This window comes from Erithacus rubecula (genome assembly GCF_903797595.1).
Source record: "Erithacus rubecula genome assembly, chromosome: 5".
Lineage (NCBI taxonomy): Eukaryota > Metazoa > Chordata > Aves > Passeriformes > Muscicapidae > Erithacus > Erithacus rubecula.
The window spans coordinates 39,611,763-39,625,311 of record NC_136687.1 but is presented as its reverse complement, the minus strand read 5'-3'; the positions used below and the strand labels follow the sequence as shown (position 1 = coordinate 39,625,311).

The window sequence follows — 13,549 nt, the reverse complement described above, 5'->3', positions numbered from 1 at the left end:
GTATGTGATCAAAGACATTATTTGGGACAAGGAGCAGTAAAGGTTATCCCTGACAGTTGCATTACCCCATCTCTTGTTTATGGTAATAAATAATCCCTTGGCACAGAGGGATCTAACTTGGACATAATGAGAACTAAAAGGAGAGTAGTTCTCATGAGTTCTTGTCCATGACATTTGTTGTGATTGCCCCTCAATACTTACTTTCAAAAAAATGCCCTCAATCTCAAAAATTAAAAAGTTTTTAGACTTAATGTTCCATTAAGAAAACCCCCCATTCTGACACTTGTGGAACACTCCTAAATTTTTCAGGAAGAAAACTAGTACAGAACTTGTTGTAAAGAAAAAAACACCAAAGCATGACATTTGCAGTAACGAAATTGCATTTAATTTTCTATTAAATGCAGCTACTTATTTAGAAATAAGAAAATGAGCTGATTTTTCATCTCTTGCCTCAGTGATATGGGATGTGATATTCAATAAACTTCTCAAATCAATAAATTTAAATCTTAGTCAAATATATGATAAATTTGTAAAAAAGTTTAATCCAAGAAAATTAGTAATTTTTTTCCACAAACAATGAAACAATTTGTGATTCTTTTCAACCTGCAAGACTAACATCACAGAAAAATAAGAAAGAAATGGCTTATACTACATATACTACATAAGAAACTGCATTCAGATTTTGGCCAAAGGGAAAGGAACCTTGTCCCTCAAAGTACAAAACTTGCTATTAGATATGTATGTATACTCATTCTTTTTAAGAACTAAATGACAATATCAACATGGTTCCAAATGTCACTCTTCCTTTTAGAGTCTCAGAAAATCCTCACTGGCCCCTCAGGTTGTGGGAGTGTTGTAATGAGGTAGTAAACTTAGCATGGGAGATTAAGGACTTCTATGGACTTCTGAGCAGGTCCATCATCTTGCTAGATTCCTGTCTAACCCTGTCTCTCTGCAAATCTGCTTCATACACATAGATTTTTAAACTTTTTATGATGCTGTGGGACAGATTGAGATATGGTCACTGGAAAAAAAAGCATTATGATTTAATTAGAAAGTATGCTCCAGGGTTCTTTTGCCTCAAAGTTTTTTTTCCCCCACCACTCATTTTAGTCCCATGGATAATAGCCACTCTCAGTTTGTACTTTTTGGTTTTTTTTTTGTCAACTAAAGCATTTCACTCCTATCTGTGTATTTTGGGATAACATTTAATGTCTCATCCAAGAAATTATCTCATCTAAGATATTAAGCAAGAATTTAATGCGAAATGGAATCTCCAAGGAAAGAATTAGTTCCAAAACATCTTTGATTTACAATTAATTTTTGCCACACAAAAGAAAATTAATACATGGAATTTGCACATTGGAACCTCTTTAGTAACCTATTCAATTATCTAGACTAAGGTTTCACTGTACCTAATCAGTGGAAACTCTGAACACAGAGGTTTTGTTTCAGAGTCCTTCCCACCACATGAAGGGTTTTCACTTCACAGCTCTTTTTCACTTCATGTAGCATTGCAAAGTGCTACATAACACTCATCCACTCTCCTGATTCTTCATACACCTTAGCTTAAAAAACCCTGAAATAATTTTATTTCTAAAACCTTTTGACCACTTCTAAAGAGAGTGTAAAAAAGACTTGTTTAGGAGGTCAATAATGTTCTTTAGGATGTTTCTGGATGAATTTCCAGTTATTGCAGACACAGTTAAACATCTCTTGGGCTTCAGCATGAACACATTAGAAACACACCTGATTGCTGTGAAGCCTGCAGACTTGTGAGAGGAAGCAAAAGCAGGAAATTTTCCTCTCTGTTCTAGTTTCATGCACTTTTTCTATTAGTATTTTAATTTTATTTGCCTGTTTCAGTCAACATGCCCAGTTTAAAAGGTTCCACAAAAAAGAAGTAACATGTTCAATCTTTAAAGAGCAAAGCTTAGCCAATCTGGATGAAACAAAGGAAGTATTATTAGATAGTTGTCAAAAGAATATCTATTTAGCTTTCATTACTGTTAAAAGCAAGAGCAATACTAACAAAATCTCTGCATCAAAAGGGGAAAAAAGAAAAGTAAATCAGACCACTCTCTTGGACTGACACCCATGTAGCCAAACAGGTACTGCACCAAAATCCCAAACCACCTGCTAAGCCACTTTTAAACCAGGTCAGTCTTCGGACAGTTTCTTGGAGTTTCATCTTTGCTTGCATAAAAGAAGGTTAAGTCTGTTATTTTCAAAGATCTTTGGCATGATCTTTGATGACAAATGACATGCTACCATATGCCAAAAAAGAAGGGGAATACAGTCACCCCCAGCTTCAACTTTCACTGGGGCTGCTTTGTTCAGAGTGCCCTGAATAATTAATAACTACTTTGGCAATCAGTCATGCATTCCTTAATGGCACCTCAGGCATCAAGTATCCCATTCACCCGCTCCCCAACTAACAATGGACTTTATTACATCAAGTTTTCTCTGCCAAACTTGTAACTGACATAGTTTAAACTAAACAAGTCACTAGGAAGACTGAGGCTTAAATGTATATTATAAGAGTTTATAAGATTTCCCTCAATTTCATGTGGCTACTATATAGGACAAGTGAGAAGAAGGGGAAAAGAAATGAAATATGGATTGTTTTTGCAATAAAGTTCTATGAGGGTTTAGGTGGCACAGTGCTGCCAAAATTATTAATTTTAATAAATGGATAGCTGGTCAAAACTGAGAACCATCACCAGGCAGCCCTTATGAATAAAGCAGCTCACCAGTAAGCACATAGTAAGTGACAGGGCAGAGTATGAAAGAGTGACTGAGAATAATAGCTGGGCTGAAAGGAGCATAATAATTTTGGAATAACACAAAATATGTTTCCTTAACATGAATAAGCTTTTTCAACATCTGCTTCCACTTCATGATACTGCAGACAAAATTAACTTTTAACTATAAAATAGAGGTAAGAAAGTGGGAGTAAAGACCAGAATTATAGAAAGTTCCAAATGTAGCCAAGGTACTCAACTTAAAATTGAAGAAATTCAAATTATTAAGCACTAATTAGTTAGAATTAGAAGACAAGTATCATGTTTTTCTTGGGGAACATTCTGCTTGTATACAGTATGTGCACTGGTTTTATGCAGTGTCTTCCAATCCTGCATCAAACCTTACTAAAGAATGATGTTGCATCCACTGATATAGGAATGGCTGTGAGTCCTTTCTTTAGAGTGACTAAATTTCCTAGCAATAATCAGATCAATACCCATTCTCCTACTACTTATCATGTGAAAAGTTGGTTTGAAATATAATATACAAATTAAAAAAAAAAAAACAAAACAAAAAAACCCCTAAAAATTTATATATATATATATACACACACACACACATACATGATAAATTACAGCAGATCTAAACAAAGCCATTTCTCTTGCTCTTTAATAGACCTGAAAATGTGTCCGGTGCCCCTCTCTGTGTGTGGCCTTTAAATACTGAAACAAGCTTGCACTGTTTTATTTCAGTTTTGCTTCATTTCTCCCCAAACAATCTCTCACTGCTAGTCTACCAGGCATCTCCCCCTTCCCACAACTTTTCAAAAAAAAAAAAAAAAAAAAAAAGGGAAAAGAATTAACTGTTTAGGACCACATCATTGAACTGAATCTCTTAGTGAACCAGTTATTATTTTGCAAGAATTATTTAAAATTTAAGCTCATTCCTATAGCTGACATCTTCTTTGTGGGGGTATGGGAGGGGGGCTGTAAATTTAATTTTCTCTTGAAAAGCTGGAGAAGATAACCATATAGTTGTAAAGCAAACTACTTTTTTTTTTTTTTTTTTTTTTTTTGCATTGGTTTTCAATTGCTTTAGGTACAAGAAGCAGGTTTAATCCTGGAACTAAACAATATCTATTTAATTTACAATCTGCTGTCAGAAATGTGTAATTGTATTCTGCATGACTATTAGAACTTTTTTGCTGAAAAAATCACAAGATCAAGGGAGATTTAGAAATTAACTCATAAGCAGTTGCTATATTATACATATACTCCTATTTTCATGTGCCTTTGCTTAATCAGTTCCACAGAAAAGGGATCACACATAAGTTAGACAGATACATAGTAGGTAGGGTGTAATACTAGAGCTGTGACAATGGAATTTGGCACCAGCCCCACAAATGCATGTATTTAGTGATTTTTTTTTTTACTATTTTCTAAAAGTAAACATACTTACTTATTACATTCTGCCCTCAGGTGTACTGAAGTTTAAACTTGGCCTTGTTTCAAGGCTGGAGACTGACATTTTATATCAGGTCATAGTATTCTACTAAAAAAAAGTTATTCTAAATCATAAAAGAGTCAAACATGCAGATCAAACCTTTAGTCCCTTTAGAAGTAGTTCTTCCTTAGGCATAAGTAATTAAAAATATTTATAGGAAAGCAACACACACACACACACACACACGTATATATATATATACATATATACACAAACACCCCACCCCCACTACAGTACACTGACACCATCATCAGCATGCTAAATATATTCTTCTCAATAACTGAAATTTTGCCAATGAGGAGAAAGAGCAAAATAGCAGAAAAATAAAGCCAGCCAAGTGCATTCTGAGCGAAGCACATGTCAGTGGGGTTGCAACAGGGATTCTTTTGATCAATTTTTATTGAACTTGGAGATATTTTCGACCAACCAAATACCACAGGCCATGAGACTACTTAGGAGATTCAAAGTGAATTATGAGGAATTTAATAAAAAATACTCCTTACTCTCTTTAAATATAGAATACCTATTTTAAAACAAGTCAACTCCATTTTAATGTTTCAGGACATTATCTCACCCTTGAAATTATGTAAACACTTTTTGCTATTACAGATCTTTCATTTCATGAAAATAGTAACAGAAAACCGTTGACGGTGAAATTAGTCACATTTTAGAAAATGACTAGTTTAATACCTGTGACTTCCAAGCTTTAAGCAACATTCAACAAAAGCCTAAAATACAGATTGCAAGGAAAATGCAGTGAAAAATTAATATTATGGAATGTCTGCTTTGTCTCTATAATAAAGCTATCTAGAATCATAAGAACTCTTCTGTTTGAGAAGTAGATAGACTCATCTGGTTGAGTATGTCAAATAGCAGCTGACTAATAAAAACATTAATCTCTTCAGTTTCTTTTTTGTAACTTCCCAATCCTCTTTCAACATCACACTGCTGATTCATAAACTGATGTCTTTTTCTCAAAGGTGGAATTGGTTTTTTTTTCCACAGTACAGTATTAGGAATGCTAACATTTAACTGAATTTTCCACACAAACAACCGAGCCCACAAGTTCCTAGTCCAAAACTATCCAAAAAGAACCACAGGAGCACTCAGTTAAAAAACAGAAACAAAATTTACAATTCAGGATGACAAATTGCACACTATTATTATCATTAAGAAATAAACAGTAATTAATCTTACCCTTAAAGATTCTTTTGAGCTACCACTTCAAAGATTTTGTATCCTGAAATGTTTTGATCTGAAACATGTTACTTACTGGCATAAGAAGTGTATAATGGATGCAGAATCCAGGTTGAGAAGGAAAATATTCATCAGACACAAATCTTATTCTGATTTGGTTTCCTTTGGAGATTTGTCTGCTTGGCACAGTACTAGAACCACACCAGCGTCCTAAAACAGTGCCATCACTGGGCTCTTCAACTTCTACAAAGTCATACCTGAACAGGAAAAAAAAAAAGAAAAAAAAAAATTATTTACAAAAATTTATTGGCAAAAATTCTATAAACTTCCTAGTTTAACCAATAAACTGACTCTGCAATTTTTAGTTTTTTTAAATGCTAAAAATATGCAGCCAAAGCCAGCTATTTCAAACTTAGCTCCCAAGTTGCTACTGACTTACATACATAATAAAATCATGCAGTGAGGTTAAAAAAATAAAAACAGAGTTAGCATTTTGAAGAGACCCAAGTGTATGGTTTTGCTTCTTGTACAGAAAGCAATTACCACATGTGTGACAGGGCAGAATAAAATAAGGGAAAAAGACCTTAATTACCTGAGTGGCACAGTAATGTGTGCTGCAATGTCACCAGCAGCATGACTAAATGCCACCAGTGAAAGTCTGGGGACTTTTTGGTACTGAAAACTTGCTTTCCTGGAATACCAGAGGTGAATAATTTCCTAAAGGTTAAGTAAAGGCTTAGGGAAACTTGGAAGGAGTTTATGCATATCCCAACAAGACATTTGTTGAGCAAAGACCTAGACCTCACCGCATGTCAGAAAGAACCTGGTATTGTGGAAATATTGACAAGGAACAGATGGGTAGGTAACGCTGAGAAAATGAAATATATTAAGTTTGATTTAGTTTAATTGCTTTTAACATTTGGTCTGGGTATCCCTGGGGATCGGTGAACAACTTCAACCAGACCCATGAAAGGTAACTAAGACATGCCAGTCAATCATCAATAAGCTTCAGTATGGCATACAAAGGTCCTGGTTTTCACTGGAAATGTTTAGTGGGTTCCCAAGTCATAAAAACATGGAAAGCCACTGCTCTAGAAGGTACATCTGGTTTCAGTGCTTTAACCTGCTTCATGTCAGTTCCCCAGCCGCCCACTGGCAGAATAAACACTGAGCATTTCAGCTGCACTTTCCCTGCTTCAGCTGGAATCCCCCAGAGCCCCAGTGGCAGCACAGCCTGGTGGTTTGGGAAGGTGAGCATGTGCTGGTTAAACCAGGGCAAGCACTCGGCTGCTTTCAGCTGCAGCTCCCAAGCCAAGTTTTTACTTTTAAACCACAATTTGTATCCTAAGCATCAGCATAACAAACCTCTGAGAAAGCCTTGAGGTTTCTGATATTTTTATGTTCTCTTGCATGTGCAGTCATATATTAAACACATCTCACATAAATCTAAATTTGTAAATAGCAGAGTCCTTTTCAAGGGTACAAACAGTCCTACCTCTGATGATAGCAAAGGCTCATATTTTAAAAAACATGCACACACACACTCTCTACCAAATGTGCCAAACTATACTTAATGTGAAAATTATTACCTCATAAACATTTTCTACTAAAGCTTTTTCTGGATTTTTTTCAGTAAATCTAATCTTTGTAATGATTCCCAGTTCCCTAGTTAGACAGCAGGCAATAAATTCTTGTGTTGCATGTTTGTGCAAGACTGACTTGCACATTTATTATCTCCATTTAAAGGACCACTATTTTTTCCACCTAATTAAAAATGAATGCAATGAATATGCTCATTAACTGTGTTCAAAATCCATTACTGCCATGTACCACAGTTTTAAATCTTTGTTGAACTTATGATACTAATTACTTTATCATTATCTTTTTTTCCCCCAAACACAAACTAATTCCTTTAACAGATCCACCAGTGTTTTTACTTTATGATCAGGTATACAACTTATTACAAAGGCAATGTGTACATTAATTGTACTAAGGCCTCAGGGCTCAACACATTTATCAAATTTATTTGGAGTGCTGAACATTTTTTCTTTTTAAGATTAGCTTGTGAAATTTCTAAAGATAACCTTTTTTATTTTTCAGTTAAGAATATGAAATAATTACCTACCTTGCTTATTTTTAAAGAGTGAAATAAGCTAATATATACATTTATTGACTAAATTTTAAGATGTTGAGAGGAGTCCTGAGGTTTAGTGCCTCTGCCTAACTTTCAGAACTTTTTATTGCACCCTTTGGTCTTCTGGTGTACCTGAAGTAAAAGAGAAACTCACATTCCACAGTTCAAATCCTAGACCTTCCAAATAAGAGCTGATTAATTCCATTAGCAAAAAGGCAAACTTGAGGGAAATAAGTATTCTGAAAAAACAAATAAAATTCAGTTTGGATAATGATATTTTTAGCCAATAACTTCATTCCTGTCAGTTATCTAGGCTAAATGTTCTACAAGAGCCTGCCAAAAAGCATTTCGTGCAACTAAAATTCCTCTCATCACACATCTGGACTGATGTCTGAACTTTCTGTAAAAACAGCAAAACAAAGTTTTTCAGATGCTTTAGCATTTACATTATTGCTGTGTCATTTTGCAGCTGATGACACGGGGCCAAGGAGCAGTGGGGACAATAGCACAGCCATGGAAAATTATCTTCCACTCAAGAGAAGCTTCTACTTGAAACACAAGAGAACCAAGATAAATAACCAAGAATTGAGATGCCATTTTACAACTGCAAGAGAATAAAAATAATGTTAAAATGCATGTTGAACTTACCAACATAGAAGCCTTATTTTCTGTGCAGTGTGCAAAGGAGAAAACACAAGCCTATTTGAAAATTACTAAAGAAATACTCTGGTGCTGCATCTGTAATATCTTTTTAAATATTACTAAGTAAAATCCGTGTCAAGTAGGCAGCCCAGTCTGCTTTTCTGAGACTAAGGATGCTCTGGCCTTTAGGCATGACGCCCACAATGCCTACTGTTGTATCTGCTACAGAAAATCTACTCCCCTCCCCTAAGGCCTGGTGCTGGGAATTAACACCTGAACTAAGACAATCTAATGGAAAGGAGCAAGGAAGCAACATAAGCAGCTCAAAGTTTCAACAGCTTTCCAACCAGGAGATGTATTTTCCAAGGGTATATGTTTTCCTCTCCTTTCTATATGTTTTTCTGTGGTTTATACTGTCATTTCCTAAACATATTATGACAGGTTGTTTATCTTTGCTTGAAGTTTTGTGACCTTTCTATGGCTTCCCTCTGCCTCCAGAATTCCACAAATATATCAAAAAATTTAAGGAGCAAAATCCACTAGGTAAAAGCCTTTGTCATATCAGTGGTGTTGGACCTTTCCATCTGTACACAGACACATGCTAGACAAAAATCTAGAAATCCCAATAAAACAGATTGTGACAAGTGAAATTTATTCTTCCCCTTTTGATAAAAATATGTTGTTTTTTTTTTAGTTAAGAAATAAAAAGTTGTTAGCAATCCCTACTGAAGTTTTTTTACAGCATTTTGTGGGGCAATGTAATATTTCTATTCCAACTTGTTTTAAAAGCACATAGAATTCCAACATTTTCCTGGTGTTGGCATAGCACACCCACCTGCAGATCCAAAACATTCAAGGTCCTCTGGCAGCTCACCAGAGAAACTGTTGCAAAATAGCGCTGAAATGGTTTGGACAGCTTCAGTTTTGGAAAAACTGGAAATTACTAAAAACTGTCATCATGAAAATATAATTTTGAATTTTACAAAGAATTTTAACACTATCATTCTGAAGGAAACTTTACTTCCCTCTTCCACCTTTATTTGAAATAACTTTAATTTCTGATATTGAAGTATTTATATTTCCTATGGAGCAAAAGTCTTGATGGTTTCCAGCATTTGACATAACTGTGATTTTGTAGAGATAAAAGTGTGAGGTACTGGTGATACGTTTACTTAGTCTTCATTTCTTAGATCACTTTCGAATCACATTTGTAAGTAATAATACTTCTTTTGGTAAAATAAACATATTTGCCTATAGAAGAAACTGAGACCAAACATTTAGTTCGACAGTATTTTTTTCAAAGCTTGGCAGATTAATGTATATCTGAGTGGAAAATGGAACACTGGAGCATGACAGAGGTACTCAAATCCACGGTTTCTAACAGCAGCTTTGTTATTTCCTGAAGGCCAATGTATGGCAAAGATGTGTGATAGGACAAGAGGAATGCAGAGTTTTTGACAAAGGACAGAGGGAAAATGGGAGGACCCCAAGAAGGAGGAAAAGGACAGAGTGGCATGCTGGACTAGAGAAAAAATGTGTATTTCAGGAAAGCAAAAAGCCTACAGACATAGCAATACAGTTGTAAAAAGTTGTACAGTTGCAAAAAGAAAACTCCATCATTCGTTGAACAGGTGGAGAACTTTCTTTTTTATTACCAATACTCCTCCTCTCACTGAGACAAAATTAAGTTCTCCTCAAAGACAAAGGCGCAAACACAAAAGATAAATCATGTGAGATGAAAATCAAAATAACACAAAATTTAAGTCATGGGTAATAATGAAACTGCAGGCACTTGTGCACTACTTTTCAGTTTATGTAAGATGAAATTTTAACTCAGGTATTTTTTTACTTTACAATGTGACTAGGTCAGGCAGCACAACCACTTATCGCCCAAGTCTGTAAGCTTCAGAGGTGTTATTTAATTAATTCCATTGCCTTTCAAATGCAATAATTTATATCATACTCTTCTGCGTTTGTTGCCAGACAGAAACATCGATATGAGTGTCAGATAGGCCCATTCAGTCCATTCCCCATTCAGCAGAGTAGATACAAGATTCCTGGAATTGAAAACCACTAGAAGTGCATATCAGTAAAAGTTACCTATGAATAATGTCACTAGCCAGATAGGCAGAAGACAAAAGAACTCAGAAAGCAGATTTTCTTGAGGTACAGAAGGGAGATTTCACCTTTGGGGGGTTGAGTGTTTTTCTATTACTGTGTCAATTGAAAGAATTTTTCCCATTATCATGCCAATGGAGCTGGCAGGGCTACACCCAGGGTCTCTGATGACTCCAGACAAAAGGGGTTGGTGGCAGCAGCTTCCGGAGGGGCCTCTGAGGCTTCCGGGGGGTGGGGGGGGGGGGGGGGGGGATGATGACTCGTGTTTCCAGGGAGCTTGGAGGAGGACGCTCAGATCTTCAGCCCCTGCTGTGGAGCACAGCAGAGCCAGACCCTCTGTGATCATCTGCCCTGCATCTGCCCCGTTCCAGCCTCCTGCCTCTGCGGACACAGCTGATCCCCCAGACACACATGGTGAGCGAGGAGCCGCCGCTCCAGCCCGTTCCCACCCGAGACCGGCGTGGCCGCTGCTGCCCCACCCCCCTCCTGCCTCCGTTCCCGCCTGCCCTCGGCAGGTCTGGGCTGGGACTAAGCACAGAGACAGCGTGCTTGCATCTAAAGGGACTGACACCGAGTTATCTATTCCGTTCTGTTAGCAATTTTAACAACTGCTGTTGTTTTCTGCTTGTACGGTTAGATATATTAGTAAAAGAGCTGCTATTCCCACCCCTTTATCTCTGCCTCAGAGTCCTTGATTCAAACAATTATAATACTTGGGGGGAGTGGAACTAAAGGCAATTTCAAAGGGAAACTTCTGCCTTTACTGGCAGACACCTGTCCTTTCAAACCGGGACACACCTTTACTGAAATGGTGACTCTGTGAGAGCACCAGCAAATACTCTGTATAGGGAAAAAGTTCAGTAAAGATTATTCTGCTCAACATCATTAGAAATATTTAACTGGGGCTACTTTGAGTGATAGCCAAGTCAGAATACTGGAAGATAAAAAATTTCAAAAACTAGCCAATATAAAATTTTAGTTATTTAAAACATTCCCTCTGGATTTTGTCTTTCCAATATGAATTTCCAAACAAAGTTACCAGAGTCATTTGTCTGCAGTTCCTGAAGCTCACAAAATGGGTAATTTGCCCCTCTTCAGAAGGATTTGGCAGGATCTTCTCCCGCAAGGGGAAACTCCTTTGGATATCATTACAGATTATCCGACAACTGGGAAAAGGCTTACGTTCTATGATATCTGTCATGAAATCATCATGCTTAATGTTTTAACATATAAACAGAGAAAAAATGATGGAACACCAGTGATTTGATGTGAAATAAATTTCCATAGTTGTTTCTGTATTTGCTGATCTATGATCTGAGTGTTATAACAGTCACTGGAATGAAACAACAAACCCGGATATAATCCAAATAACTGATGAGGCTGGTTTTTGTACTCAGAAAATTGTGTTTAATTATATACAAACATCATTTCTAGCAGTAGACATCACTTCCAGCCAACAAATGAGCATAAAATCCTCAAGGATCCTGCTGTGTCTACATTTTCCATTATATAAAGATAATCAAGGTTGTTGGGGGTTAGGTTTCTTTTCCTTTGTTCCTTCTTACCTATTGAATTTTTCCCATGAGTTGCTGGGAGGTGCTGACTGCTGGTACTTAATGGCTACTTAAGAAAACCAAGGGTTGGCTGGGCCCAGGTGGGGGCAGCTGCTAGTTCCTTTGCTCTGGGGATTTTGGAGGACACAGAGGACACACTTGCTTGGAAGCTGTTGTTGCCATAACCCAGCCTGGAATTTCTTCTTGGTTTTCTTGTTCTTGTTCTTCTTGTTCTTCTTGTTTTTCTTGTTCTTCTTGTTCTTCTTGTTCTTCTTCTTCTTGTTCTTCTTCTTCTTCTCCTTCATCTCGTTCTTCTCGTTGTTCTTGTTCTTGTTCCTCTTCCTCTTCTTCTGTGGGGTGAGCCTCAGCTTGTAAGAGCAGCCACTGACCCAGGACCTTATTAACTCTTGCCTCCCTAAAAGAGGGACCCGTCACCATCTGCTGGGGCTCCCGGTAATCCTGAGCCCCCTCTCCCGGCCCGGCTCGGCTCGGCCATCGCTGCCCCAGCCCCGCCGCTCCTTCGGCGCCGCTCTGGGTTTCTCTGCGCTGCAGCCCCGCACTGCCCTGCCCTGCTGGGACACCCAGCACTTCCAGCTACTGCCACAAAGTTTCTGACACACCTCAGACACCAGCCCGCGATCTTTGGCTCATTCCTGCAGTTCCACCTTAGTGCTCCTCAGAGTCCTGCAGGGCACCGGGATCGGCTGCCCCAGGGCTTTGTGAGGCAAAGCCTCTCCTCTCTTTCTTATCTCGGCTGAAAAAGCTGCCATGGGGTCCCTGGTTCTGTTTGTCGTTAATTCCATAGTTGTTGTTGTTTTTATTTGCCTTGTTATACATACTAGTAAAGAACTGTTATTCCTATCCTCCATATCTTTGCCTGAGAGCCCCTTAATTTCAAAACTATAGTAATTCAAAGGGAAGGGGTTTACACTCTCCAATCCTGCCTTCCCTAGCAGACACCTGTCTTTCAAATCAGACAAAGGTATAAACAGAAAACATTTCCAACTGCCATTCCCCCAATGCGGATTGTAGTTTCTGTGCCAAACTACACTGAACACATCTATTTTAGAATATGTAGTACTGCACTTTAGGAACTGCCTTATGGAAACACACCTTCATTCACAAATGTTACATGGTTGCCATGGTTCTCCCTGCTTAATCTTTTCCCACACTGATTAATAACACCCTGAGGCTTCTAACACATCCACACAGCTCTCTCTGTATTTCTACTTTGTTATTTAGGATACATTAAAAAAAAAAAAAAAAAAAAAAAAAAAAAAAAGGTTAATCCTTAGATTTCACTATAAATCACTTTGATCATAAATATACACTTACCACACTACAAGTGGAAAAGAAAAACAAGACAAAGTTCAAACCTCCAAATTCTACTCTTCAAGTATTCAAACTCTTTTCATGAAAAAGGATGCACTGGTTGTTTGATTTGGTCAAGTTAACTGCTGCATTACCACACTCCAGTCTACCAGAAAGTATATTTTCCATTTTTTTGTAAATCAGTACCATGTGAAGGTGAAAAATCCACATTTTGCAAAGCAGATTTTGTCTTTTGGTGAATGCATTTTGGCACTGCATGCAAAAATAAGAAGCCCAAGGAAATGTGTCTCTTTTCCCTAAAACTCCCATTTGTATCAAATGTTTA

General features: G+C 37.3%; 1 protein-coding gene across 1 annotated transcript in view; it reads right to left on the bottom strand.

Annotated features, from left to right (window-relative positions):
* Nucleotides 1-13,549, bottom strand: part of PDGFC (platelet derived growth factor C) — a 122,903-nt gene that overhangs the window by 27,694 nt on the left and 81,660 nt on the right. The window contains exon 4 of the mRNA XM_079305461.1: nt 5,522-5,702. Within this exon, the coding sequence (XP_079161587.1) occupies nt 5,522-5,702 (181 nt within the window). The remainder of the gene's footprint in view (nt 1-5,521; nt 5,703-13,549) is intronic.